Here is a 25,959-nt window from a genome sequence, read left to right on the forward strand (position 1 = left end):
AGCAAGGGCATTCCCACTGTTTGTTGTTGAGGAGGAGACTTGTCCCTACAGAAGAAAGTTTAACTTTGAAGTATAGAAGTAAGTTGATTTATATATATATATTCTTATTTTAGTAAATTGAATGTTTATTTCATTGATATGTTATACTATTACTGTGATATGTATAAATGCATGTTATAATATTTACTCAATTTGATTGGACAGAAAGCTCACCTGATAGTGATCCGTTATGTGCCTGAGTTTTGATTATTATATTCTATATATATATATATATTGCATTACCAATTGCTACATGTATAATATTCATTTTGATGTGATGATTTTGATTTATTTGTGTAATTATTGCACAGCTTTAAATAATAGAAATGAATAAAAAGTCAGTGTCAATAGACCAAATAGTAAATCTAATGTTACCATAGTTATGTATCGCTTAACATGGCTGTGTATATTTGTAAGTGACATTCATCAATTTCTATGTTATAGGACTTCTGCAAGGACTTCCTTTCATGTACTTAAGATGTCGAAGCAAAATGCGGAATTAGTGTCTGACCGGTGAGTTCATGGTCTAGGGAGAGTTGTTCAACTTATATCATATGTATTTTATTGTGACTTTCTGCATACGAACATATTGTTGATACGATTTTATATCTAATGAAGGAAAGAGATATACTTCTTGATTTACTTTGTCTTTAATAGTCACTGAAGAAAATGTAGTTTATTGTCTTGATTGATAATGTAAATCTGTATTTGTTATGTTTAGAACTGTACTACTTTTCATACCGCTATTATGTAATGTGTGGTAATTATATTAATCATGTGTTTGTTTATATTTTGTTATCATACAGAGGCTGTTTTCCCTTGGTAAATAAAAGAACCCAATGAAACCTCAGCCCTTGTGAGTCGTGTCCGTGTTGTGTGGTCGTCGGCGCGAACCCTTTCATAAAGAATATGCATGAAAAAAATCACAACTTCAGACAATATACCGATGTGATCCCGACAGTGCTGCAGAAATCACTATAGACGTGCATTTCCGCCATCTACGTTTATAGTCATGTAAACTACTGGTTTGTATAGAAATTTATCTTCTTATACACACCATTGATTGCATTGTAAATTCAGTAACAAACCAGAGAAAAAAATCACCCTGGTATATAAAAGTTATAATAATATTTTGATCCCCAACATAGTTTATTCTTGAAAAGTGAATTGACTCTTGAATGTCATCCTGAAAAGGGGGGAAAGGGTAGCGTAAAAGGGTAGCGTAAAAGATTGGTCATCGCATCTTTCTGAATCAAAGTGCGTTTTCTAAAGAATCATGAGCTTTCAAAATAAAAAGATGCCTAAATAGTGGACAATGGCGGTCAAGGATACGATGAGTAAAGGATCGTCCAGGGATAAAAGATGTAGTGGTCAACTGGTCATTGTGTAGCTGACCGGATCCTGTTCAACCCCAGGTAAGTGGCTCAAATGCGATAAAGGACCAGTGTGTTGGGGTGGTTCTCGAAAGCTTTGCGTTAAAACTCCATATTTGGAAATAAGTGATTTTTGTCTCATGTGTGTCGTAATGAAGCCACCGGAATGAAGCATGCACTGTTTCACCTAAGATCGTGAGAAGGAAATTCTTACAGGTGATGGGAACATTGTGAATATTTTTTGGCCTTGCCTTTCTGATTTGGAACCTTTGATGATCATCGAAATGGTAAGAATGGCGTAAGGAAGCTGTTACGAATGAATTGCACCTAGAATCTGTTGTATATTATAAAGGCATGGATTTAAAGTGATATCAGTGACATGTAATTAGCACTATTTACAACTAGACGACACCGTTACTTTGTGAGGGACAACATCTCGTATCCTTTTCTGCATGAAAATAGCTGCTCCTTTAAAAATGTGAGTATCCTATTATAAATTATTGTGATTAGGCGGGGATTAGGATATATCTTGAAGTTTCGATCATGCATTCTTTAGGAAGATTGATACAAAGATCTTTATTCAAATATATAAGTTTCAAGATGTTAGGATAGAAAATGATATTGGAGAAGTACACTTATCAATAAAAAGAAGTAATGATTTGTTACATATTCTTTTAACAGCATTACGATATTGTATTCAATTTCTGAATGATTCGACAATGAAATCAATTTTCAATTTCATTCAACTTGAACAGAAAAACGAGAAATCATTATGTTTTTTCGAACAAAAAATAACCGACATAAACGAATTTCAATGCATGTGATGTATCATTAATGATGTATTAATAATTGATACTTAATAATTGTTACTCCCGAATTATCGATTTCCATCAATCCATTGATATTTTAATACGATCTGGCGCCATCTAATGTAAAATGTTGGGTTGGTGCCATGACTGACCTGAACATAGCACCATGGATCAGTGTTAGGTCACTACATGTGACACCATGGCTGAAGCGGATTCAGGGGGCGAAGATGGGGTGTAGAATCACCCCTCCTTCCTCCTCATTGACTTCTGACATGTTTGACCAGTCCCCGGGGGGGCCACTTCCATTCACGAGTGGATACCATGCGCGACCATGGGGTCTCGAAAAGCACCCTAAACACGTAATTTCCATATTCTGAAAATGCACCCCTTAACAAGTATTGGCTTGTGAAACCCTACCCTTAACAAGTATTGGAAACAAAACGATACTCTTGGCAAATATTCCCTGAAATGAACCCCTAAACAAGTACAAAAATGTTTTATTGTTACGGGTCCTTCGGTCGTCGGCTTTACCTTATTTGGTTTAGTACGACCCCACCTTCTACACCTCGCGCAAATCGGACTCTAAACACGAAGTGTTGAGGCAAAAAGGACATCCTTTATAAAACATTTTAATGTTGTTTTATCATCCCCGCAAATTCGACCCTTAACACGTAATTTTCCGAGCGAAATAGATACCCTTTTTTCATTATTTTTGTGTTTTTGACACCCTTATCACGTTACGTACGTAACGTGCCCTATCGTGAAAAAGACATCCTTTTTACGTGTTTTTTTGGTCGCGCATGGTATCCACTCGTCAATGTAAGTGGCCCCCCCCCCCCCCCCCGGGGACCAGTCTCAAAGTCAACTGAATTTCAGCATCGTGTTGGTTCGACCGTCCCTCGCCAAGCCCTTTGGAAAATAGAAAGACAATCCTTTCTTATTTTTAAAGCAGGCCCAAGAAGAAATATAATGAATGCAAAAACTCCTCTTGGATTTCAACAAAACGAATTTTTAATTGGCATGCTAAGACTAGAAAACACAAAGTTTGAAACTAATTGAGTTTTCATGTCCTGACTACGCCTCCAAACGTTTGCAGTGAACGCGTACTTATAGTTACCGAGTCTCAAGAGTATAGTAGTTTTATATTATCGCGGTTAAAGTCCTTTTCAGTTATCAATTTAAACAAGTCGACTGGTATCACACTCGCTATAACACTAAGTAATAAAACAAGTGCATCTATCATTCCGATCTTTATTGCTACTAAGCTTACTTAAAGAGAGGTAATTAGGATATATACTCTTGCAAGTGAGTTTGCATTATTTTTAGATGTCCATTGTCCGGAATATACTTCTGCACAACTCCATTATTAAAGCAGGCCTGCCGACAAAACAACGTCTGGTTATATTAGTGTGAAAATACATCGAAATCTCCTCGTCTTGGTAAGTTTTAGTTAATTTAAAAGGAATGTATACTTTTAAAGATATTTTAAATGTATTAAAAAAATACGAAGTAATCTGTTGATGTATATTGCATAAAAAGTCGTGTTCTCTAAACCAGTATAAGGCCGAGACGCGATAACTCTTTTTGTGATATCGTTCTCTAATTGAACAAGTCCAACTTAAGTTGTTGTTTTTTAAGGAAGCAACAATACTATTACAAACAAAATGACAGAGTGCCATGTTTCAAAATGCAACAAAATGTCTCGGTGTCGTTGCTCCTGAACACATCTTCGCGATATTCAAAATACTTTCATCGCTTTCCGTGACGTTTTACATTCTCATTTCAGACATTCGACCAAGACACTTACGTTCGACAATCGAACGTTCCTGATCGACTTTCGACGATGACGTCGTCTGGGGAAGAGCTACCATCGGAGGAGATGGAGGATGACCTCCCTCCCCTCCTTCAGGCTGCGAGAAATGCCGACGTCACAACCTTCAAGAAAATGCTCGAAGATGGCGAGGATGTCCTGCAAAAAGATGAGGTATGAATTTGATAGGCCGACACCGGTCAGTGTTTTTGAGGAGGACTATATACACTTTCAGATGCTGAATTACACACTGGTGTTTAGTCATAACAAAGTTAATACAGTGTTGAAATAACAACCAAAATGTGTACTTACACCAACAAAATATTTGGTGTAGTATTCTCCGCAACACGGGTGGTTCTGGGTTCGACACGATGTTTCACTGATAACCTCCTTACTAATTGTAAGTACTCGAATAGTAGAATTATGTATAGAAGTATGTTTTTAGCAGAGTGAAATTAGAAAAAACCCATCCTCCTTCATTCAAGACATTTAGACAGTAAAATATAGAATTAAGAGAGACCAAGCAAGATGGTCATCGTGGATCTATCGCTTAAATTTTTCAATTTCATCCTGCGAGTTTTACATCTCATTGATTTGATTGTCAATTCTCCATTATTTGGCCAATTTGTATCGACTTCATTCTTTCGCTGTATATTGCCCTTTCTTCTCCCAGTTATCATATTGGTGTTGTGAACCTCCCTGCCATCCACTAGCGTACCTACGGGGGCAGAGGGGGCAGACTGCTCCCCCTGACGAGTCACAACCCATACAAGGGACATTTTTTTTTTTTTTTTTTTTGCTTGTCAATTTTTTTCTGGTACGAAATCCTTTATTTGTGGTTGAAGACCTTTTTTTTTTGCTTGTCAAATTTTTTGGCGGGCGAATTTGCCCCCCCCCCTGTGGAAAATCCTAGGTACGCCACTGCTGCCATCGAATCCTTCTCATACAAGATGTGATGTGTTCTTTGGGTTTCTTATTCCTCTCTCTGAAACGTCTTTCTTTTTTAAATTCTTCACTGCCACTGTCATCAGGCCCTCTTGATTATGATAATTCAATCTTAAGTATTCCAGTATAGGCTTATTTTGGATGACAATGACAATACTTGATTATTCTTGGTGAATTTGTTAAATGAACTATAATATGTTCTTTCTTGTTTATTACAGTCTTCCATGCAAAGGTTACATTTTAAAATCATTTAGAACAGAAATGCAAAATTTAATATACTTCCTTCATTCCTGGTTGCATTCGTTAGCTTTATTGACGTCGTCTAGGTCCCCTTGATTGATCTAAAGCGATTAATATCGAATTTGAACTACTTTTTAAATCCACTTTCCTTTAGTTTTACATACACTATTTTGTACCATTAAGTTTTAAAAAAACATACAAAAGGTCGAGAGCATTAAACTCACACGACTCAGTCAATTTTGTACATGTCGAAAATAAGACCTCTAAATTCTGGTAATATATGACGAAGAAAACACTGAGTAATTAAAGCTAACAATCTCGTGTTTGTTCGTTGTTAATCGGGTCGGGTTAATAACATGTATTCTGTTGCTCGGATTCTTTCACGGGTAATAATATACCTTTCATGGCCAAAGATTCGAAAACTAATTAAACTATAGAGGCGTGTGCATGTTCCTTCATTAAACTAGTCGGTCAAAAAAAGTTCTTTGGCGTTTGTTCGCCAGAGATAAACTTCGAACGATAGGCCCATCATAATTATACATGTAGTTTGATAAGGAGTATGTCTCCTCAAATTCAACTCTTTTGTATAAAGAATAAGAGAATAGTAATATATTATCATCAATCGAGGTTCGGCATGCATACAAAAAAGGACAGTTTTGAAGTATCCTTTTTGTTGTTTTTGTGTCATTTGCAAACTGCCCATCCCTCTCTCTCTCTCTCCCTCTCCCTTTCTCTTTTTGCCCCCACCCCTTCCCCATGCACTGCTCATACACCATTTCAAATGGAAATATAAAGTCAATTGATTTGAGGTGGTTGTGTCATCAATTCTAACATTGTCATTCTCTAAAAAATGCAGATCATTGACCCCTATAATTCCTAATAAAACAATTACATGACGAAGGACATTGTCTAGTAATTAGTACCAATACAGGTGTTGTTTTATCTGAATGTTTGTTCATGTTCTTACATTGGACTCCAGCCAATTGCATCTTTCGTTTGGATTGTAAAATCGAGTTGATTATAGGCCCTACCTAAATCAAATTATTATTTAAAAAACAATAAATGTTATTTCAAAGCCGACAAAATGGCCAATCAATATTATTACTGTACAGAATTTCAAACGCAACGTTGTTAACAGGATTAAAAAATTTCTTAAAACTCATAAAAATGGATACCACATTTTGACAGGCTAAATAGATAAAATCGTTAAACCATGTATCTTCAATCTCTAAACTTTGACTGGTCTTAAGTTACAATTTTGGTTTATTTTGATTGTTGCTATCGATTTCTAAAAAAAAACGGCACTTTTTTAATATTGATAGATCGATCGTCAATTATTCATCCTTGTGAAGCATGAGCAAGTGAGATGAAGCAACGGTTTTATTTCAACACGAACGCAGTAATACAGATTTTCATCATTTCAAACCCTCAATGAAATGCGATACATAGATTAGTTTAATTGTTTTCATTATCATTTCAAATGTAATTCCTTATTTCATCACTCAGGATGATCGGACAGTATTACATTGGGCCGCTCAGAGCGGATGCGTGCCTATCATCATGGCGGGGGTTGCCAGAGGTCTCATCTGGCATGTTAATGCTAAGAGCAAGGTGAGAAGATATACGCGAAATGATATTTGCGCTGTTGAATATTAATGATCAAGATATCAACGAATTACACAACGTTGATGAGAACAAGGATGACGGTTGAAATTATTTTCACGTTAGAAAATAACGAAATAATTTGTGTTTTCTTTTATTTCAGTATACTTCAAGAAATTATCAGTATATTTCTTCTTTGTTATTAAAGAAAGAGTAAAGATGGATAAGTACTTTTGATCATGAAGTCTTGTTCTAAGATATTTTAATTTAATATAAGTTGTACATAAGAGAAACAAAAGTTACGTATTTTCATTCATGAAATCTCAAGTCTGTTTCTCACTTATTTGCTCGGTGATAAAAAAAGAAAGATTGATTTCAGATTAAATAAAATTAACATTTGTATCATACACATGCATGTGAAAACAATGAACATTGTTATTATGACTAAATGAACTGCCAAATAGAAGTTGTATCATACTCGAAAATTAATCCCAATCTTTTGTTTATAATTGTCTAATTAAAGCGTGGTTTGACACCCCTGCACGAGGCTTGCTTGGCTGGTTATGTGCGTACAGTGCATGTCTTGATGTCGATAGGAGCAGATACGGAGGCACAAACTGAGGTAAGAAATATGACAGGGGCAGTATGACTGCGGTCAGGATGGGGTGGGGGCCACGCCCTCTTACGATTTTTTTTTCAAGTGGCAGGGAAAGGGAGAAAGGGAACTGATTCTTTAAACAGGAATCTCGAAATAATGACTGTGATGTGTTCGTGTGATTCGGGTCAGTGGATTTAAATTACTTTACCTGCAGGTTTATTTTTTTGTTATACATCGTTGTCTAGAACATCTCATAACGATGAGAGTGATAGCAATGTTATTGAATTTGGTGTCGTAAAAAATGAAGGCAAAGTAACCTTAATGTCCACCACTCCGCTTGTTATGAAGCATCCTGTATAATACATCTTAATTTAAAAAAATGTAAAGAAAAAAGAAACAAACATTCGTGTCTTTAAATTTCGAATTGTTTGAGGAAATTATCGTTGTTGCTTCTCTTAATGTGTGAATATTAATTGTTTTTAAGAAACACTGGTACGTATAGGTTAATTACAGCCCCTCTCCCGGGAGATTTGTATAGATTTATATAAGAAATGTCTAAAAAAAATTATAGATGTAAATTATTCAATTCGAAAACATTCTACGAACACTATCACGACAATGATTTCATGTAAATACTTCTGATTGTTTCGTTCTTACTTTATTTTCCTAAATAATCTGTTTTCGTTTTGATACCAGGAGGGATATACTCCATTACTCTGTGCTGCTGGTAATGGTCATAATGATATCACACGTATCCTAGTAGGAGGTGGATGTGACCCAAACAAAAACTTACCGGTGGGTGAATATAAGCGGTAGTGATATGATGATGATGATGAGGGTGATAATAATGATGATGATGATGATGATGAGGGTGATAATGATGAAGATGATGATGATGATGATAGTGATGGTAGTGATGATGATGATGGTGGTGATGATGATGATGATGATGATAGTGATGGTATTGATGGTAGTGATGATGATGATGGTGGTGATGATGATGATGATGATGATAGTGGTGGTAGCGATGATGATGATGGTGGTGATGATGATGATGATGATGGTGAAGTTGGTGATGGAGATGATGATAGTGATGATAATAATGACGATGATGGTGATAATGGAGGTAATTGTACGTTCCATCGCATTAATGATTTACATGTTGCATTTAATGCTAGATGATTGGTGTAAATGCTCTTCACATCGCTGCATGGACGAATCAACCCGATGTCCTCGCCGATCTCCTTATCATGGGAGGGGATATCAACAAGAAAAGCTTGGTAAGTTATGTAACAATTGATCTATAGTATGTCTAGAGACATTACGAAAATACAGGGGGAAATTTTCACCCTCAAGCTTTCATATTGAAAGATAAAATCAAACTTTGAATGATGCCATTACAACAAACTTTGGGAGAAACAACAATACAGGTCTTAGGCCTTTTTGAGAACAGTTTAAAGGCTGTAATATTAAACTTTTTCAAAAATAATTCTTATTTTTCGACTGAGATGTTTTACTTTATAGCTTCTAAATTGTATTCTGACCCTCTTAGATAACACATATTTATTATTTTTTTTTTTTAGATTTATCATTGAAAAAAAATCATCTACTAAAAAAATGACAAGCACAAATTACAAAATCACTTTTGTGAAGAGTCAATTAGGGCTGTAATTAGCCATGGTCAATGGGTTTAAACATGCGTATATCAAGATCAAAACTTGTTGTTTTTATTTTCCCGCCAAGAGCATAATAAGGCCCGAAACATCAAACTGCACAATCTCTGGATCATTAAGTCTGATCTTTCACCTCGGATTGCCAAGATACGTTTATCAAAGAGATTAAGCAACATTTTATCTTCTTGTCTATTTGCGTAGGTCTAGTAATCAGGACTGACTTTGGCCCGTATTGCCAAAAAAAGCAAACACCACGGTCCAGTATTTATCATTAATTTAGAATTTTTCGGATATATAGACACTGTCAAATATATTACAATTTATTGTATCATTAATCATTTTATAATAATTTAGTATGTTGTGCAAGAAAATGATACATATGACTTAAAAATTATAACAGCACTTTGCCAAGTGATGGATGTATGACTTGGCATTGCGTGAAATACCGATAGCATTTTCTATCTAATACACTTGGTCTAATTTTTTTCAAAGATGATTTGATCATCACTATTCACCAATAAATAAACTTTTCTCAAAAGGTATTGGTTTGAGAAAAGGTAGACATGTAGAATGATACTTTTGTTTAAAAATCAGAGTTTTAAAACATTGCTTGATTCTTTTTATTTATTTTATTTTATTATTATTATTATTATTAATTTTTTTTTGGGGGGGAAGGGTGCCTGGGGAGTGTTTCATCAACATTTTCATCCGACAAGTTGTCAGATCTGACATCTTTCTCTGATGTTGATTGGCTGAGAGGTACTGTTACTATGGTAACTGTCGGATAAAATGGGACTTGTCGGATAAAACGTCCGACAAGTCCTTTCATGAAACGCCCCCTGGTCATCTATCTCCTCGTCGATTATCGTGGGGATTATGTTTTTGGAAACTTTTGAACAGTTTGATGCCTGGTTATCCATCTCTTCATCAATTATCGGGGGCGATATCTTATTTAGTTTTAGGAATGTTTGTGTGGTCATGTCGCTCAACATCTTGCTATACCCTGTAGTAACGTACGGAATATATCATGGCTACCGGTGACTGATATTATCTAGTATATTGGGTCATTAAAGATTGAGTAAACACAAATAAAGGCTAGGAGATACGATTAATTGGATTGGTAATCAGATAATAGATATGGACCAGTATATTCGCTCAGCGCTTTTCATTTTTCTGAGTCCTCAAGCATTTGGAAATGCAATTTGTATATTTATTTATTACTCTTTCTTTCTCTCTCGCTCTCTTCCTCTTTTCCTTTTTTGTTTTTCTCCTCTCCGTCTCTTTCTCTCCCTCTTCTTGTTTTTTATTCCTCTATTTTTTCTTCTCTTCTATTTTCCTTCCTTCACGTCTCCCTCTCTCTTTCTCTCTCCTACAACCAGACGCGTAAAACAGCCATGGAATTTGCACGTGAGCAGAATCACACCGACTGCGTGAATATTCTCCAGAAACATGAACAAAAAGTGAGTTTCAACAAAGAAAATCAAACCGTCATCAGAGAAATTAAGTAAAAACATTAGAAATTATTTACACAGGTTCAGAAAAAACCCTATGATTTAATATAATTTTAGTATGTTTTTCGTTATTGGGAGGGGCTGAGGTGATGTCATAACATTTGAATTGGATCATTTTTTATAGACAATTAAAAAGATACACTACTTAAGTAATACAAAGATATGAATAAAAATGGGCAAAATCTCAGTCTAAAGGTAATAAAATAAAGAAATACATTAATATTTTCAATTAATTATAACTTTTTGTATCCATGGTTTTCGATTGCCTAGGTGTGCTATATTGAACAATTGCTTGTATCATACATGAAAATCAAGAAAGGGACCATATATAAATCAAGGCAAGGATCATATGAATAGTTGCTTAACATGTTGATTCAGCATATGGAATGTATCATTATATTATTCTGAATGAATATCAATTATGTCTCATTTATTACAGTTGCAGCAGCATTTCAAAACGCAGTTGAGCGAGCAGGAGAGTTTCTTCCGTACCAAACTTAACCTCCTAGCCGATAAGATCCATAAGTATTACGATGATCGACTTAAGCAAGAGATAGAATACTTTGAACAGCAGTTACAAGAACAACACGACAAGGACGCTGAAATCATCCTTAAATTGAAGTCGCGCATTGATCATTTGCTAAAAACTGAACTTGATGATGTAGACGAGGATGACCACGATGACGCCGTCGAAGATGATAAAATGGAAAGCAAAGCGCATGTAGGCGAGGAGAAAACTTCGCTGCATCCGGATAGAGTAAATGGACATAATTCTAAAATGTCTTTAAGGAGACGAAGGCGAAGCAGCCAGTTTGCTCATCGGCCCAGAATGTTCAGCATCACTACGCCGCACGCACCCACTGAGCACGAGTCTTCGGATGACGAGCACGCCCACGGCATACGACGTCGATATGATAGACAGATAAGCGTAGACGGACATCGTCAACCGAGGCGACCAGGGGGTAGACGACCGGGGAGCGGGCGGATCGGAAGCGGAAAGAACAAGTCCATGACGGAGTTGGTAGATGATGTCAGCAAAAAACCGTCCAGCGTGAATTTTGTCAAACGACAGGGTAGCGTGATGGAAGAGCATAACGGTACAGAATCAAATCACATGGCATCACAAGTGCATCTACCGGGTGTGCCAACCATACGGCTTCTCCAACCTTCGAAGCCCACTCAACCGCGTTCGTCAACGCCTACGCGTACGAGGTCGACCACTCCTTCACATGTGATGTCAATAACTCCATCCGTCTCATCCCTCTCCCCATCACCACCTCCGCCTTCTCCTATAAGCCCTTCTACAAACACAGGTTCCATGAGCCCTACCCCATCAAATGTATCTACCTCAGATTCTGTCTTCCTGGACAGTAATGAAAACCAACTGACAGCCTCTTCCAAGCCAAAGTCAAGACGGAGTAGCATCGCTGCTTTTCTGCGACCTCACTTTAAGTCAAGCTCGAGCGTCGTGGAAGAGGAAAAATCTCGACGCAGGAGTGTGGAGACGAAGATACCCGATGCCAAGTCAACGGCACCGGCACCATCACCTCGCAAGCCTCGTAAGAAAGGCTTCTCGTTGTTCTCTATACCTTTACCGGGTATCCCCCAAGGAATGATTGAAGATGATTCTCTTGAAGATATTGATATGGATCAGACAGGATCATGAGGCGTATCCGCACCTCCCCAATCAGGAAAACAAAGACTTTGTTCTGGGGGCCCATTTCATAAAGCCTTACAAACCATTACAACTATCATGAAAGCCTTGATAGTGATTGGATGCTCAGTCTTGTTACAATGGTAGTTACCATGGCAAAGTTACAGTAGTTGCAACTCTTGCTCTTTGTGAAACGGGCCCCAAATGTTAAAATTTTAAAATACCTACTGTTTGTGCGTTCATACCTGCTTGAACCATATACAATTCTTGTGAGCCTGTGACAAGGCTTTCAGGTTCCTATAGAAAAGGATGGTCATTTTTCATGCCTCGCGTCTCGTTATTTCTGCTTTCATTCTGCAAAATACCCATGTGACAAGTTTATAAATTCGTTTTTAGAATCTAAATTGCAGGTATTTTCTATTGGGGATATTGCTAATACTTTGCTTTGAAACTTGCAATTATAAATGCAACTCATGGTGAGTTAAACATAAACTTAAAATGCCATATAAAAACAAGTTAGGTTACGCACAAGGCGAAGACATCTATTGTCTCTTTTTTTTTTTGATGCTTATGAATCACATCATTTTAATATATACTTTACCTATTTGATAAATGCTTGTTCATTTTTTTTCCCATTCACTTATATCACAAAATGGATGCCTTCAACATGTCTGTTTCAGTCCTGAAGTTGTCTTCAACCATCACACCTAAGGTAGAGCTAAGGGTATTTATGCATCAATGCAACAAATTAATGTGGTCTTAAGGTGTTTTTGTACAAAAATGAAGATATGATCTTAGTCTTTCTCTCTCTCACGCACATATATACCTTTCTTTTCTTCCTTGCCATCTCACACCTTTCTTTCTCTTTTCACCATTCTACCTCACAGGGCAGTTTCACAAAGATAAGTGATCAATTACAATTCAAAATAACAAATCTTGATTGTTTTTTAATAATCAAGTTTGTTTAAAAATCAGTGAACAATTGGGCATGTTAAAATGATCTTGTTTATCCATTCAGCAATTGATACAAACTATTGTGTTGAAATATCCAGGGACCGTTTCAATCATGATGGTTGTAATCACTTAAATGTTTTCATTTAAAATTTCAAAAATACTTTTTTTCATTGACAGTGAAGCACAGTAACTCTCAAACAGTATCTGTGACAGTTTTATGAATATTGTCAACACGGACAGTTTTTCCATTCCCTGACAAATACCATACTAGCAGTCAGCGACCAGGGAAAGAATTCACCAATATTGATAAAGAATGGCAGTTTGTCAGTAATGATAAATTACAAGTGTCCAATGTTTTCCCTTTTTCATCTATATGTCTTCCTTATTAAAGATAGTTTGAATGTATGTCGATATGAATTCACCATCTATAAGTCCTATTTATTCATTGTTATAAACCTGTACAAACAGGACTGAGATATAGTTCTCATCACACATATACCTCGTTAAACCAGTACCCCAGTAGTCTTTTGAGTAAAAACTTTGGGAAGCCGTGGCAAATCACTGAATGAAACATTGAAATGCCGTCTTCAGAGTATGGTTTGGTACTTCCTTTCTATTCTCAGGCCATTATACAGTGGAAAAAAAGGTATTCATGTACAATTCTCATAAGTTTTCAGTTTTATTACAAAATGTTCTGAATATATACATATTATACATAAATGCATGTATTTACATTGTTGGTGAAGTATGGTATCTCAAAAGAAATAAATTATATAACATCAAAGACAATGATTTCCATCATTACTTTTATTTGTCTCAATAGAGGCGGCTCCCCACTTATGCACCTGCGTCCATATTTCCAGCACCATGTTTCTTCAATGTCTTTGAGGGAAAAGGGTACCATCTTTACCACAGCTAGCTAGCAATCACCTCAAATGCTAGCCATTCTCACATCCCACCCAATTTAGCAACTCATTCTGTTACATAAAATTCTGAAAGTGTGCATGTAGTATTAGAGAACTCATCTATTGTAACACCATTGCAATTAGGCCAACATTTTTTATTGAACTTCTCCAGTACAAGTCATTGCATTACCTTGATTTCACTTAGATTCAGCACATGATTTCATTTTCTTCTTGAAGCATACTACTTTGGTGATGACTATTATCATGATATGTACAAACACACTCCCTCTATAAAATATATTAATGCACTTTAACGTACAATAACAATTTCCCTATCACAAATATGTTTGACAACAGGGTGATGTATATATCCCACATGTTGGTTCATTCAGCAAAAACACTTCCAGCCCCCATACCATAGTAACAGGTTAAGACTCTCATAAATAACTCTAGCATGATGGGTTTTGAGCTACAGTATGCAACCAATAGATCCTTGTTGTATCCTCCACAGAGCTAATGATATCCAGGGAATGTATCATTGTACTTTTTCTACAGAAGAGGCAAGTCACTTTGTCCTATTGTTTTTCATTGTCTTGCCATCCCTTCGGTTGGGCTTTGACCTTTGGACCCCCCTAAAGGCACTGCCCCTGGTCCCGTTAGGGAGCCTCACCATCGAACCACAGAGAATTCCCTACTCTTACCAATGTTGAATGGGTGAAAGGGAATTGAAATCAAATCATAAATAACATTGTAACAATCAAATTTGTATCAAAATTAAATGGAAAATATATGATGGTTTGATGGAAATAAAGAGATTTACACTGTGCCATTGCATGCGCATCAAACAAAGGATGTATAAGTGTACATTACAAAATACACTTCAACAATATCAAAAGGATGGCTTTCGTTGAAAATAAAGTTCAGAAACATAAATCATGTTTAGTCTTGAAATTTGTCAACAAGAGGAAATAAAATAGTATTGAACTAATCCACAATCTTTCTTTGCATTTTCTTCAATGGTTCTGAGGAGAGAACATAATAGAATAGATAATTCATGTTCCAAACTTTATTCTTGATCTCCCCAAAAAATTGTGTCATATTTTTCTTACAGAAGATTTTGTTTTCTAAATGAATTCATTCCTGGGGTATGATGCATAATACTTTTGCCATAAAAAACTTCTAGCAAACAAAATTATGTCATTGACAATAACACAGTGAAAACTCTGGCAAAAATGCAACAGGCACCTGTTCTTTCATGAAGATAAAGACTATTCCCCTTCCCAATATGCAATAAGTATGCTGACAATTGCATGGTACTATACCATGATGCAGAACATTGTAGAACTTTTGGTCCATCTTATTCTCAATGATCGTCATGTGGCATCATAGGAAGCTGGCAGGAGCACACTAGGAATCAACAACATTAGCTCTTCCTTGGTTCTCTTGAATACTGAACCAATGCTACTGTACACCCTTGTCTCACATGGCATTGCACAGATGGAGAGCGATGATGATATCAACCTACTCACGATTGAAATCAAAGGGAACTGGCTTCTATCCATCTTTATCCATGCATTATCATCGTCCATTGTCCAAAGTAAAAGGGAGACAGCTAAGCATCTAATTTTACTTTTAGTCACAAAAAATTGTTCAAACCACTCCAATACTGAGTTTAGTCAAGTGTTTGTAATCATCAAGTGAAGTGGAAACTTACAGCTACATCTCTGACTTGGAGGTTGACAGGGGAATATGCTACGATGTGAACGGTCCCGATGCAAGAAGGAGATTCCGACGAGTGAAGTGTAGATTGAAAACGGAAGTGGTTTTGGTTGGGTAAGAGCCTAGTAGAACATTTGAAGCACTAGATCTGCATTAAAAATATACAAAGGCAAAAAAAGATATGTATTTATGAGGAGAGGTTGACCACTAAGGACAAGGTTCTTATTTTTAATGAGGAAAAATATGAAAGATTTGTGAAGAGAAAAAGTGTAAGAGGGACCTGTTTGATGAAAGAGACAGACAGCCAGCCAGAGATACGAACAGAGAGAGAACCCTGAAGATATATAATGCACAGAAACTCTGACCATACGATTCACAAACTTTTCATTGAGATAAGCTAGAGTGTACTTCAGTATTCTATAAGAATCACGGAAACATGGTCTATCACCAAGTTCAATTTATGTGAACCCCTAACAGGTACCAGCCCTAGCAGTAAGTAACTTGCCCATCAAGAGGGCAAGTTCTTATTTGTTTTTTTAATTGCCTTAGAACCGCTGTCGGTAATAGGGGAATTATGTGGGCAGTAAGGCAGTTGATGTAAGAATCCAAGGCAATCAGCTTCATAACCTTGGATTAATGCAAACCCTGATAGGTACTTACGTAACGATAGCAGGTGTTGAACTCAACTCGTCCGGTTCTGTTTCTGCAAAGATTTTCTTGACATCCCAAAGCTTGACGCAGTTATCAAGACCACCTGAACAATAAAAGGAAAAAAAGGTGGTATATGAACAATTGCACTCACTACCTTAAAGGGATGGTCCGGGCTGAAAGTATTTATAGCTTAATAAATAGAGTAGAATTCACTGAGCAAAATGCAGAAAATTTCATCAAAATCGGATAACAAATAACAAAGTTATTGAATTTTAAAGTTTAGCAATATTTTGTGAAAACAGTCGTCATGAATATTCATTAGGTGGGCTGATGATGTCACATCCCCACTTGTTCTTTTGTATTTTATTATATGAAATTATATTTATTCAAATTTTTTCCTCCAAGAACTAGAAAAATTGGATTGACAACTGATCTAGTGCATTAGATATTTATTGCTGCAACTTATTTCATTATAAGGGAGACATATTATTCACAGAAGTATGAAATAGTAAAAAAAATATGATTTTATGTAATAACATAAGAAAACAGAAAGTGGGGATGTGACATCATCAGCCCACCTAATGAATATTCATGACGACTGTTTTCACAAAATATTGCTAAACTGTAAACTTCAATAACTTTATTATTTGTTATCCGATTTTGATGAAATTTTCGGCATTTTGCTCAGTGAATTCTACTCTATTTATTAAGCTATAAATACATGTACTTTCAGCCTGGACCATCCCTTTAAGCCATGGGTTATCATAACTATTAAACATAGATTTGAACTATTTATTTGATTTTAGAAGAGTTTACCCATAAAACACTTTGTCCAACATTTGTTAGGATTATATTTTTATTTTGTCTATTTTCATTCACGCAAAATTGGCAAGCTGACATGTTGCCAGTTTAGCTCTTCAAAACACATGGATAGTTATTACGAGAGAATTACTCCATATCTGGGTATTTCCCTAAAGATTGATTTCTCAGAATAAAATGAAATATTTAACAGATGATTATTGCACAAAGAATAACTGTATGAGAAGCATGCACTTGAATCCCCTTAATTACTTTTATTATATTTAACATATTCTCAATGATTATTGCAATCTTATTTTACCTTACACCTTTAGTGAAACACCCCCCCTCGTTTCAACTTACCTGAGGCTAAAACATTGCCATCTTGACAGAAGCTAAGTGAGTAGATTGGTGCCGTGTGATCGTTAAGTTCTCTGATGAGGTTGCCGTGGCGTAGTTCCCATAGTAACACTCTTTTGTCTTCTCCCGTTGATGCCATGTAGTGACCGTTGGGTGAGAAAATGATATTGTGGATTGGACCCTGAAGAAAAAAAAAAAGAACAGGGTAAAAGTCATCCCAAACAAAAAGAATCTCTTGTGAAGATGAATGTACATAATGAGAATTTTTGCTCTGTTACGTAGCCATACTTAATGAACCATTTAGGATAATTTGCTTATGAAAGTCATTATAAAGACTGTTACAAATATTGATAGGTGTTATTATTATCATTATTACAGAAATGGAGGAATTTCTTTGGGAAGTAATTGTTTTGATGGATCCTCATAAAAGAAAATTCACTGCAAACTCAATCCTAATTATGTGTACAAAATTATGTACAACTCTCTAGCATGTTTTCAATTTTATGGACCATCAATAACAATAATGCAGTCCATATCAAAGTCACATTGAGTAACTCTACCAGGCATAAACAGTTTCTAATCATATGTCAACTTTCAAGTTATTTTAATCCATCTGGGGGGGGGGGGATTTCACAAAGATTTAAGTGTGACTTAGAGTCACACTTAAATGCCTTATTCATTTACCTTATGTCCTGTCATTACTCTAACACATTTCCCTGTGTTCATGTCCCATAGCCTGATAGTCTTATCACTAGAACCAGTGGCAATGTAGTTGGAGTTGGGATGAAACCTCACAGTCTGCAAAGGAATGAAATACATGAGCTGTTCTAGAAAGCATTGTAAAAGACTTGCAATCATTAGCAATCAAAAGTAAGTCAAAACTTCATTGCAACGATATATCCGATTGTAACCTTTCATTAAGCTGATGGTCTGCCTCTTGAAACAAAAACTTATGAACTGGCTTGCTAATTTCTACAAAGAGTTGAATCAATTGCATTTTGAATTGTTAGTGATTAGTGTTTGAGAACATATTCATAGAAAATTGTCCTATGGTATAAAAGCAACTCTAAATTGTACACAAGTATATATATTTTCCCCACATATGGTTCAATTCAGATAAATCAGGTATAATTAAGACTAGAGAATGGTCTTAATATCATAACAAAAAGGGATAGAAGTACATTAATTCACTATCATCTTTACAGTTAAGGAGTATAATTATACAGCTCCCAGCATCTTGAGGAATAACAATTCTGTGATAAGATACTCACATCTACATCTGAAAGATGTCCAGCAAATATCCTGAGAGGTTGGTGATACTCTGTAGCCCACAGTCTGGCTGTCTTATCCTTACTCCCTGAAGCAAAGTAATGACCAAATGGTCTAAAATTCACAAAAGGAGAAATAAATGAACAGTCAAAAAGGAAATTAAATGCTTTCAGTCAGCCTTGCAAGTCAGACTTGGTACAGTAAAAAATACTATGAGTATACACTAGGGTGGATCAACGATTTCATAAACAAAATCATCACAAGCCCCCCCCCCCTCTGCCTACAATTTTAAGATTCCTCCATAAACCAACTGTTATTTATTTTGCAACATGACTTAAGAGGAAGATTGTTCTTTTTACAACTTGTAGAAAGTCACTTGAACGAACCTATGTTTCAAATCAAGTAGAAAAACATAGGTTTTTGAGACCAGACTGGAGTAGGTGCAAACGCTCTACTTGTTCATGATACAGGTTCGTTCAAGTGACTTTCTATGAGTTGTGAAAACGAATCTTTAAAAAAGCCAAACATGAATAGTTGTATGTGATGCATTTCATGAGGATTCTAAAAGAACCAACTCAACCAAGGCTGTTAAAAATCACTTGAATGTTACAGGTATCCACATTGGTATGATACAGTTTAATAACGTTGATTGGTCATATTCCTCAAATGGAAAGTTCCCCACAATGGCATGTCAGACAAAGAAGCTAATTCCCTGGTATGCGACCCGACTGGGGTAGGTGCAGATGCTCTACTTGTTCAAGATACAGTCTATGAATAACCAGTTAACCACATTCCTCAAATGTAACACTTACCCAAACTGGACATCCCAGACAGGGAAGTTATGTCCCCGGTAAGCAACCAGACTAGAGTAGGTGTACATGCTCCAAAGCTTGATGGTGGTGTCTTCAGATGAAGAGAGGAGAAACTTCCTATCAGGACTGAAGCTGGTAGAATACACGGGTCCGCTATGTCCCAACAGGACTCTTTGATCAGTAGCAGTGCTGAAAAATACACAAGAACATATTGAAATATTCCTGTCTATAATGTATTTCATTAAATTATATCAATTAGACAGATTTTGCCTTAAAAATATGTAGGCCTACTATTAATTTGTAACAAGTATTAAACCACATTTCATTTATTTCATGAAATGTATGGAAAATAAATATATTAATTCTTTATTCATATTCCCACTTTCCATAGCAAGAAAAATACACATACTTGAGCATGAATGAATGTCAGAAGTCTTCGATTTTCCCCCGACTTAAAAGAGCAGATGAACATGCATTGCCAATGACGGGTCAACCTTGTGTGATCAAGCAAAACTCTCAGAACTAGTGTGCTGATTTACTTAGATGCAGACATGAACTCACTGCATATCATACACACAGAACCATCCTGGGGAGGAATTTACTGAACCATAGATTATCTCCAATTGATATCCTCCCCCCGACCCCTCCCAAAAAGACACATACCTTTTCAACTTTTTGCTTTCTAGACTTATTTATTCTTAAATCACAGTTTTCTCCAAAAATTTGCTTATTACCCTTATGGACAATTAGATGAAATATGTACATCCGACCCCCTTCATGTGGGTCCATTCTGAACTGATTTGCTACTATTTTCTGGTTCGTATGAACTGTTGTAGTATTCTAAAAGTATTACAAATTAGGCAGATCATAAGAATAAGTGAGATCGGAGAAAAATGAAAGTCGGAAATACAAAATGGGTAATTTTACTGCCCCTATATGTACCTGTCATCCATGATTCTCTCCAAGATATCATCAGATTCAGCGTCTATCTCTTTCAATGCTCCAGCTTGTTTGACTTTCCTTAGCTTCTGAGGTGTTAACGTCCATACTTTGATGAGAGAATCTGAGAAACCTGCTGCTAGCAGACCTGAATCATTGCTCACATCAACCGAGATCAGCCGACTGTAATGGTGAAAATGGGAGATAAGTGTGAATAAAAGCCTGGTTAAAGAAATTTTTAAATTTTAATTTTAATGATATTTTTTGTCTAGATTTAGAAGAGATGCATGCCATTTAAAAAATGAGTGTTGTTGAAGTGATGTGCAGGAAACCATAATGTAACCAATAAGTGAACATGCCTTCAAAATATTTGTGTATCTCGCTCTCTCTGTTCACTTTTACCTATGAGTTACATTATAGTTCATCAGGTTTGTTCTGTATTTTTACATTCCAGTGAGGTGAAGTAAGTCCACAATTACGATTCCATAAAGTGTGACAATTAGATTAAATACTTGCAGTTGGCTTTGCAACACTGAATTAGAATTGCTAGTGACTGGAAAGGTTTTGCTGAAAAAATTGTGATGAATGCCAGCTAATCTAGGCTGCTGGTCACATTTGTATAGCAGATAGCACATGTCTTTGGCAAGTCAAGAAATAAAGAGTAATGGTTGATTGTAGAATAATAATAATAGCTGGAATTATATAGCGCTTTTTGCCTGAGGATACAAAGTGCTTGCTATTATTACCACGGCTTTAGCTCGAGCTACCATCACCGGCGCTCAGTGCATGCAAGGAAAGGTGAGAGTCAGAACCACTAGACCACGACGCACCCACAATCAAATGTATCTCTGCAAGATTGTTTCATAAGACTTTTTTCTCCATCATCAAACTACATGTAAATCATCCATTCTAAGAATACATGCACCAGCACCCGCTACAACATGAATTAAGAATATTCAAGTACAAAAACATTAGGCAGTGGTAATGTTAACAAACCTTTGTGCAGCATTGAGGAATGTATAGAAGCAGATAGATGGCAAGTTATCTGGCCCTAGATGGACTCGTTTTGAGAGCTCTCTCTGTGCATTCAATCTCTCTAGTTTGTCAGCATCTTTCCTGTACAAGTTCAGATAAAATTCATATTTAATAATCCTACTTAAGATACTCTTGAAATCGAGATAGCATAACAAGAGCAGCTATTTTCCCCCCTTTCTAAATCTTCATACATGGTTACTTACAGGAGCCTTGTTTGATGTTTCTCATAATTCAATTGCATGTTTTGTTTTCAACTAATCCTAAAAAGGCTGCCCTTTCAAATATTGATTGTAACTAGTTATCTATAAGTATATCTGTGATAATTGACATTGGCTTCATCTAAAACAGGGTAAGTTCTTGCATCAATATTTGTCCACAACAATAAACAGGATGTGCTTTAATCAAGTTGCCAACTTTACAAGTCATTGAGTCCTTTTATACAAAAGCTATTGATTTCTAATCTCCTTTTTGTTGCCTCTGCACAATAGTGGGACAGCCAGAAGGCTTTGAATGGCTGGCAAACTGTAAAAACCTTGCAAAGTGTGTTAGGATCCTTCCAGTGATAATTATTACATTGTAAAACTGATAATCTGTTTTAGATTTCTTTCAACTAAAACTTCAGTTCTGGCTAAAATGAAAGAAAGAAAACTCTGAGTAGAGTCATAATTCATGAGTTGATATGATAATGATATGTGGGAATAATGGATTTTTGACAGTTCTGGCTACTTTGTAGAGGTTTTTGTAGCCAGAACAGCAACACACGAAGTCTTCCTGTGATAGGCACCTGGGGCATGTTGCAGCGAGGATTGTATTTAAGCGCATTGAAAAAAAAAAAAAAGTCCTATATACCTGTACAGTAGGCACCTCTGACTGGATGACAATCAAGTTGCATTTTATTATCGGACTTGGGTTTGATTGCAACTCTTTATGCAATGGGCTCCTAAAAATGTTGTATAACCTTACCTGTCAATAATAAACTTCTAGCATAAATGTCACTATGAAATCTGAAGGTAATGTTATTAAAGGAGAATGAAACTCTTGGAGCAAGTTAGCTTTTGTGAAAGCAGAAAAATCAAAGAATAAGATCAACAAAACTTTGAGTAAAATAGGACTAGCAATAAAAGAGTTATGAACATTTGAATGTCGAGATCACTAATGCTATGGAGATCCTCCCATCGGCAATGCGACCAAGATCTGTGATGTCACACACGTACAACTCTCCCATTTGGACACTGAAAATATACCCCAAAACATATCTTTTTGCTAATTCTAATCATATGACAAACGATTCATCAATGATATAATGTTGTGAAACCTCTGTACTTGTCATCTCATAAAGAGAACACCTCACCTTGTGATAGACTCTATAAAAGTGAGAATATACGTGAAATAAGTACTAAAGTAATGAGGGAGTTGTACGTGTGTGATATCACAGATCTTGGTCGCATTGCCGATGGGAGGATCTACATGGCACTAGTGATCTCAATATTCAAATGCTCATAACTTTCTTATTATTCATTGAATCTTCCTCAAACTTTCAACAATATGTTTCTTTGATTTTTTTCTTTGATATGGATTCAGCTGGTTTCAAGGGTTTCATTCTCCTTTAATGTTTTTGAAAACATAATATGCTCCCTCTGAATTTTGTGATCCTACTCACAATTCTGGAAGTGGTATTCTGGTCTGAGGGGGGGCATTAGGATCTGGTTTGTTCTTCTTGGATGCTTGGGGATCCTTCTTGGGCTTCTTTTTCTATCAGGTAAAGAGCAAGAACACATTACACTCTTATAAGTAATTGGCAATACTTTTACAAAAATGTATGGGAGTGAGCCATCTTAACAGTAGATGAATAATAACTGACTAGAATATGATAAGATACATGTATGAGTTGTTTCACCAATTTAGATTTAATTTGTTTCCATTATCTATTCCATTCTCTATGTTTGACAGCATTTTCATCTTTTATTGTAAGGAACTTGAAATAACTGTTATTTGTTTTGATTCATCAAAAAATCCCATCAGATTTTTTTTCAAGGGAAACTTTAAATTGGATGGAAAAAGTGAAAAGTTGTCATCCACTTTAAAATATCAATATAAAAGAAACTGACCTTATTAAAACTACTCTTAATCATGATTTTGAGCTATTCCCCTTCCCCAAATTTAACTATATTATTACCCTTTTTACACACGCTAAATTTTCCTTAACCCCGTACTATAGGTGGGGCTAAATTGCCATTTAGCCCCACCTATAGTACGGGGTTAAGCTTAGCCCACTTTCTTTTTACACAGCATTTTTGCAAAGTGGGCTAACCCCACCTTTAGTACGGGATTATTTGGCCCTGCAAAAAAGCAGGGTTATCCCAGCAATTGCGGTGCTAAGAGCGATAGTACGGGGTTAAGATCGCTAGTGTAAAACGAAAGTGGGCTAAGCTTAACCCCGTACTATAGGTGGGGCTAAATGGCAATTTAGCTCCACCTATAGTACGGGGTTAAGGACATTTTAGCGTGTGTAAAAAGGTACGAGTGAAGTACTTGTACTACGAATGATCGACAAAAACCACTAGTCCGGGGTTAGCGAGTTTCGTGTGTGAAAAGCAAGCATTTCTTGTCTGGGGTTAGCGATAACAATTTGGCATGTGTGAAAAGGAAAACAAATAGTACGGGGTTAAGGATAGTACGGGGTTAGCGATAGTCCGGGGTTAAGAAAATCCTGTGTAAAAAGGGTATTAGACAATTAAGCTTCATGAAAAAAATGAAAAAGCCATATTTTCTTGTTCAATATACAAATCTGAAATAGAAATTCCTTTCAACCAATTGATAGTTGGCCTGGCAGCCACTGTGCAGCGCCAGATCAACCAGTCTCACAATCGCAAAAAATATACATTTAGGTATTTTCTAGATGGTGGTTGAATATGCAAAGTACCTTTGGTTTATCTTCTCCTTCACCGCCTTCATCATCTTCATCAATCTGAATGTTAATATCAGGCTCCTTCAATAGACCGTAGTAGATCTTGCCTTTATTAGCTGCATGATATACAAACAAGTAATGGAATCACAATTGTTTTGGTTTTCATCAAGGTTCATATACATGTAGTTCTCAAATCATGTTATAAAAGAAGTATGGTGATTTGGTAACTTGATAATGCATGATTTCTTGGGAAGCTCGAGACATAAAACATATATTAATTTCAAGTAAGATATTTCAATTTAAATAAAAGTCTGGTAGCACTATTGCGATATACTATGTAAGCATCAAATTAATGCATTACCCATGTCCTGTTAGACAAGACACCACCTTTATTCCATTATAGAAATCAAAATAATGAGTCATAAAATTTGAATATGTGAATAGGATTATTGTGATAATTGGCTGGATTTTTAACATATTAATCTTAATCCACAATTCCTTGTCTGAATAGCTAGAGCATATGCACTTTTGTACAACAGATCATTAGATAAGAGAACTGTGCACCAACAAAACACATTCTGGATGATGTGTATCATGGCATAGCTGATTTTGTGTACTTGAGATTCATTATAATTAATCCTTATAAGGCATGGATCAGAATGCTTCAAGATAAACTGTATGGTTTACCTTCTCTCTTTGCTTCTCCAACAATACTCCCAGCCTTAGAATCAATCTGCTGCTTATTCCTAGGAACTCCATCAAATACTGAAATACCAACACAAAATAGAGTGATGCATGATTATTGCATGCACAAAAAGTATTAAATGTAAACAAATATTATATGCATTATTATAAATATGATAATTATTATTATATCCTACATAGATTGAATCCTGTATGCTAATTGGTTCAAATAGCATCATGTGATCAAACATATTCTCACTATTTTGCGATGATGTCGAAAATGAAACGCCCACCGAAGAAAATGTGCTATTCCGTGACGTCAATGGTGGAATAGTCGACTATTCCATCATTGACGTCACATATCATGATGGCGCAAGCACTAATACGCATTCTGCGCACTGAGCGCGTAGCTAAGCGCTTCAGGAAAAGTAGGTCAGTAAGCGCAGCTGGTTTGATTCAGATTTTAAAAAGGGTGAACTTAGAGTACAATCTGAACTAGATTATCAAGAAAGTTTCTATAACTTATTAAAGTAGGATATAAAACAAATATACCAGGCCTTTATTTCGAAAGTATAGAGGGAATTATTCATCCTCGGTTGTACTGGCATAATCACTATATTTTCCTCGGGGCTTCGCCCCTCGGGAAAAAATAGTAATGCCAGTCCAATCTC

The 25,959-nt window shown here is 36.0% G+C and overlaps 2 protein-coding genes across 4 annotated transcripts in view; one reads left to right on the forward strand and one right to left on the reverse strand.

Annotated features, from left to right (window-relative positions):
- LOC129263708 (ankyrin repeat domain-containing protein 12-like) lies at nt 1-13,997 on the forward strand. 3 transcript variants are annotated; one of them, XM_064097205.1, is made up of 10 exons: nt 1-78; nt 484-552; nt 846-1,064; nt 4,008-4,205; nt 6,723-6,827; nt 7,342-7,440; nt 8,113-8,211; nt 8,595-8,696; nt 10,469-10,549; nt 11,040-13,997. In XM_064097205.1, the coding sequence occupies exons 4-10, from the start codon at nt 4,065-4,067 to the stop codon at nt 12,264-12,266; spliced, it is 1,854 nt and encodes a 617-aa protein (XP_063953275.1). In that variant the 5' UTR covers nt 1-78; nt 484-552; nt 846-1,064; nt 4,008-4,064; the 3' UTR covers nt 12,267-13,997. The 3 variants fall into 3 exon arrangements, with proteins under 3 accessions (XP_063953275.1, XP_063953280.1, XP_063953271.1); XM_064097210.1 differs by lacking the exons at nt 1-78; nt 484-552; nt 846-1,064 and adding an exon at nt 1,483-1,890; XM_064097201.1 differs by lacking the exons at nt 1-78; nt 484-552; nt 846-1,064 and adding an exon at nt 3,390-3,660.
- The window catches only part of LOC129258267 (transcription initiation factor TFIID subunit 5-like), a 23,951-nt gene continuing 11,866 nt past the window's right edge, over nt 13,875-25,959 (reverse strand). The window contains exons 7-17 of the mRNA XM_064097192.1: nt 25,292-25,369; nt 24,620-24,720; nt 23,357-23,448; nt 21,658-21,777; nt 20,665-20,844; nt 19,723-19,911; nt 18,913-19,024; nt 18,326-18,439; nt 17,645-17,822; nt 16,493-16,586; nt 13,875-15,980 (exon numbers count right to left, since the gene is read on the reverse strand). Of these exons, the coding sequence (XP_063953262.1) occupies nt 15,866-15,980; nt 16,493-16,586; nt 17,645-17,822; nt 18,326-18,439; nt 18,913-19,024; nt 19,723-19,911; nt 20,665-20,844; nt 21,658-21,777; nt 23,357-23,448; nt 24,620-24,720; nt 25,292-25,369 (1,373 nt within the window). The 3' untranslated portion in view covers nt 13,875-15,865. The remainder of the gene's footprint in view (nt 15,981-16,492; nt 16,587-17,644; nt 17,823-18,325; nt 18,440-18,912; nt 19,025-19,722; nt 19,912-20,664; nt 20,845-21,657; nt 21,778-23,356; nt 23,449-24,619; nt 24,721-25,291; nt 25,370-25,959) is intronic.

Source organism: Lytechinus pictus, chromosome 1, assembly GCF_037042905.1.
Source record: "Lytechinus pictus isolate F3 Inbred chromosome 1, Lp3.0, whole genome shotgun sequence".
NCBI classification, from domain to species: Eukaryota; Metazoa; Echinodermata; class Echinoidea; order Temnopleuroida; family Toxopneustidae; genus Lytechinus; species Lytechinus pictus.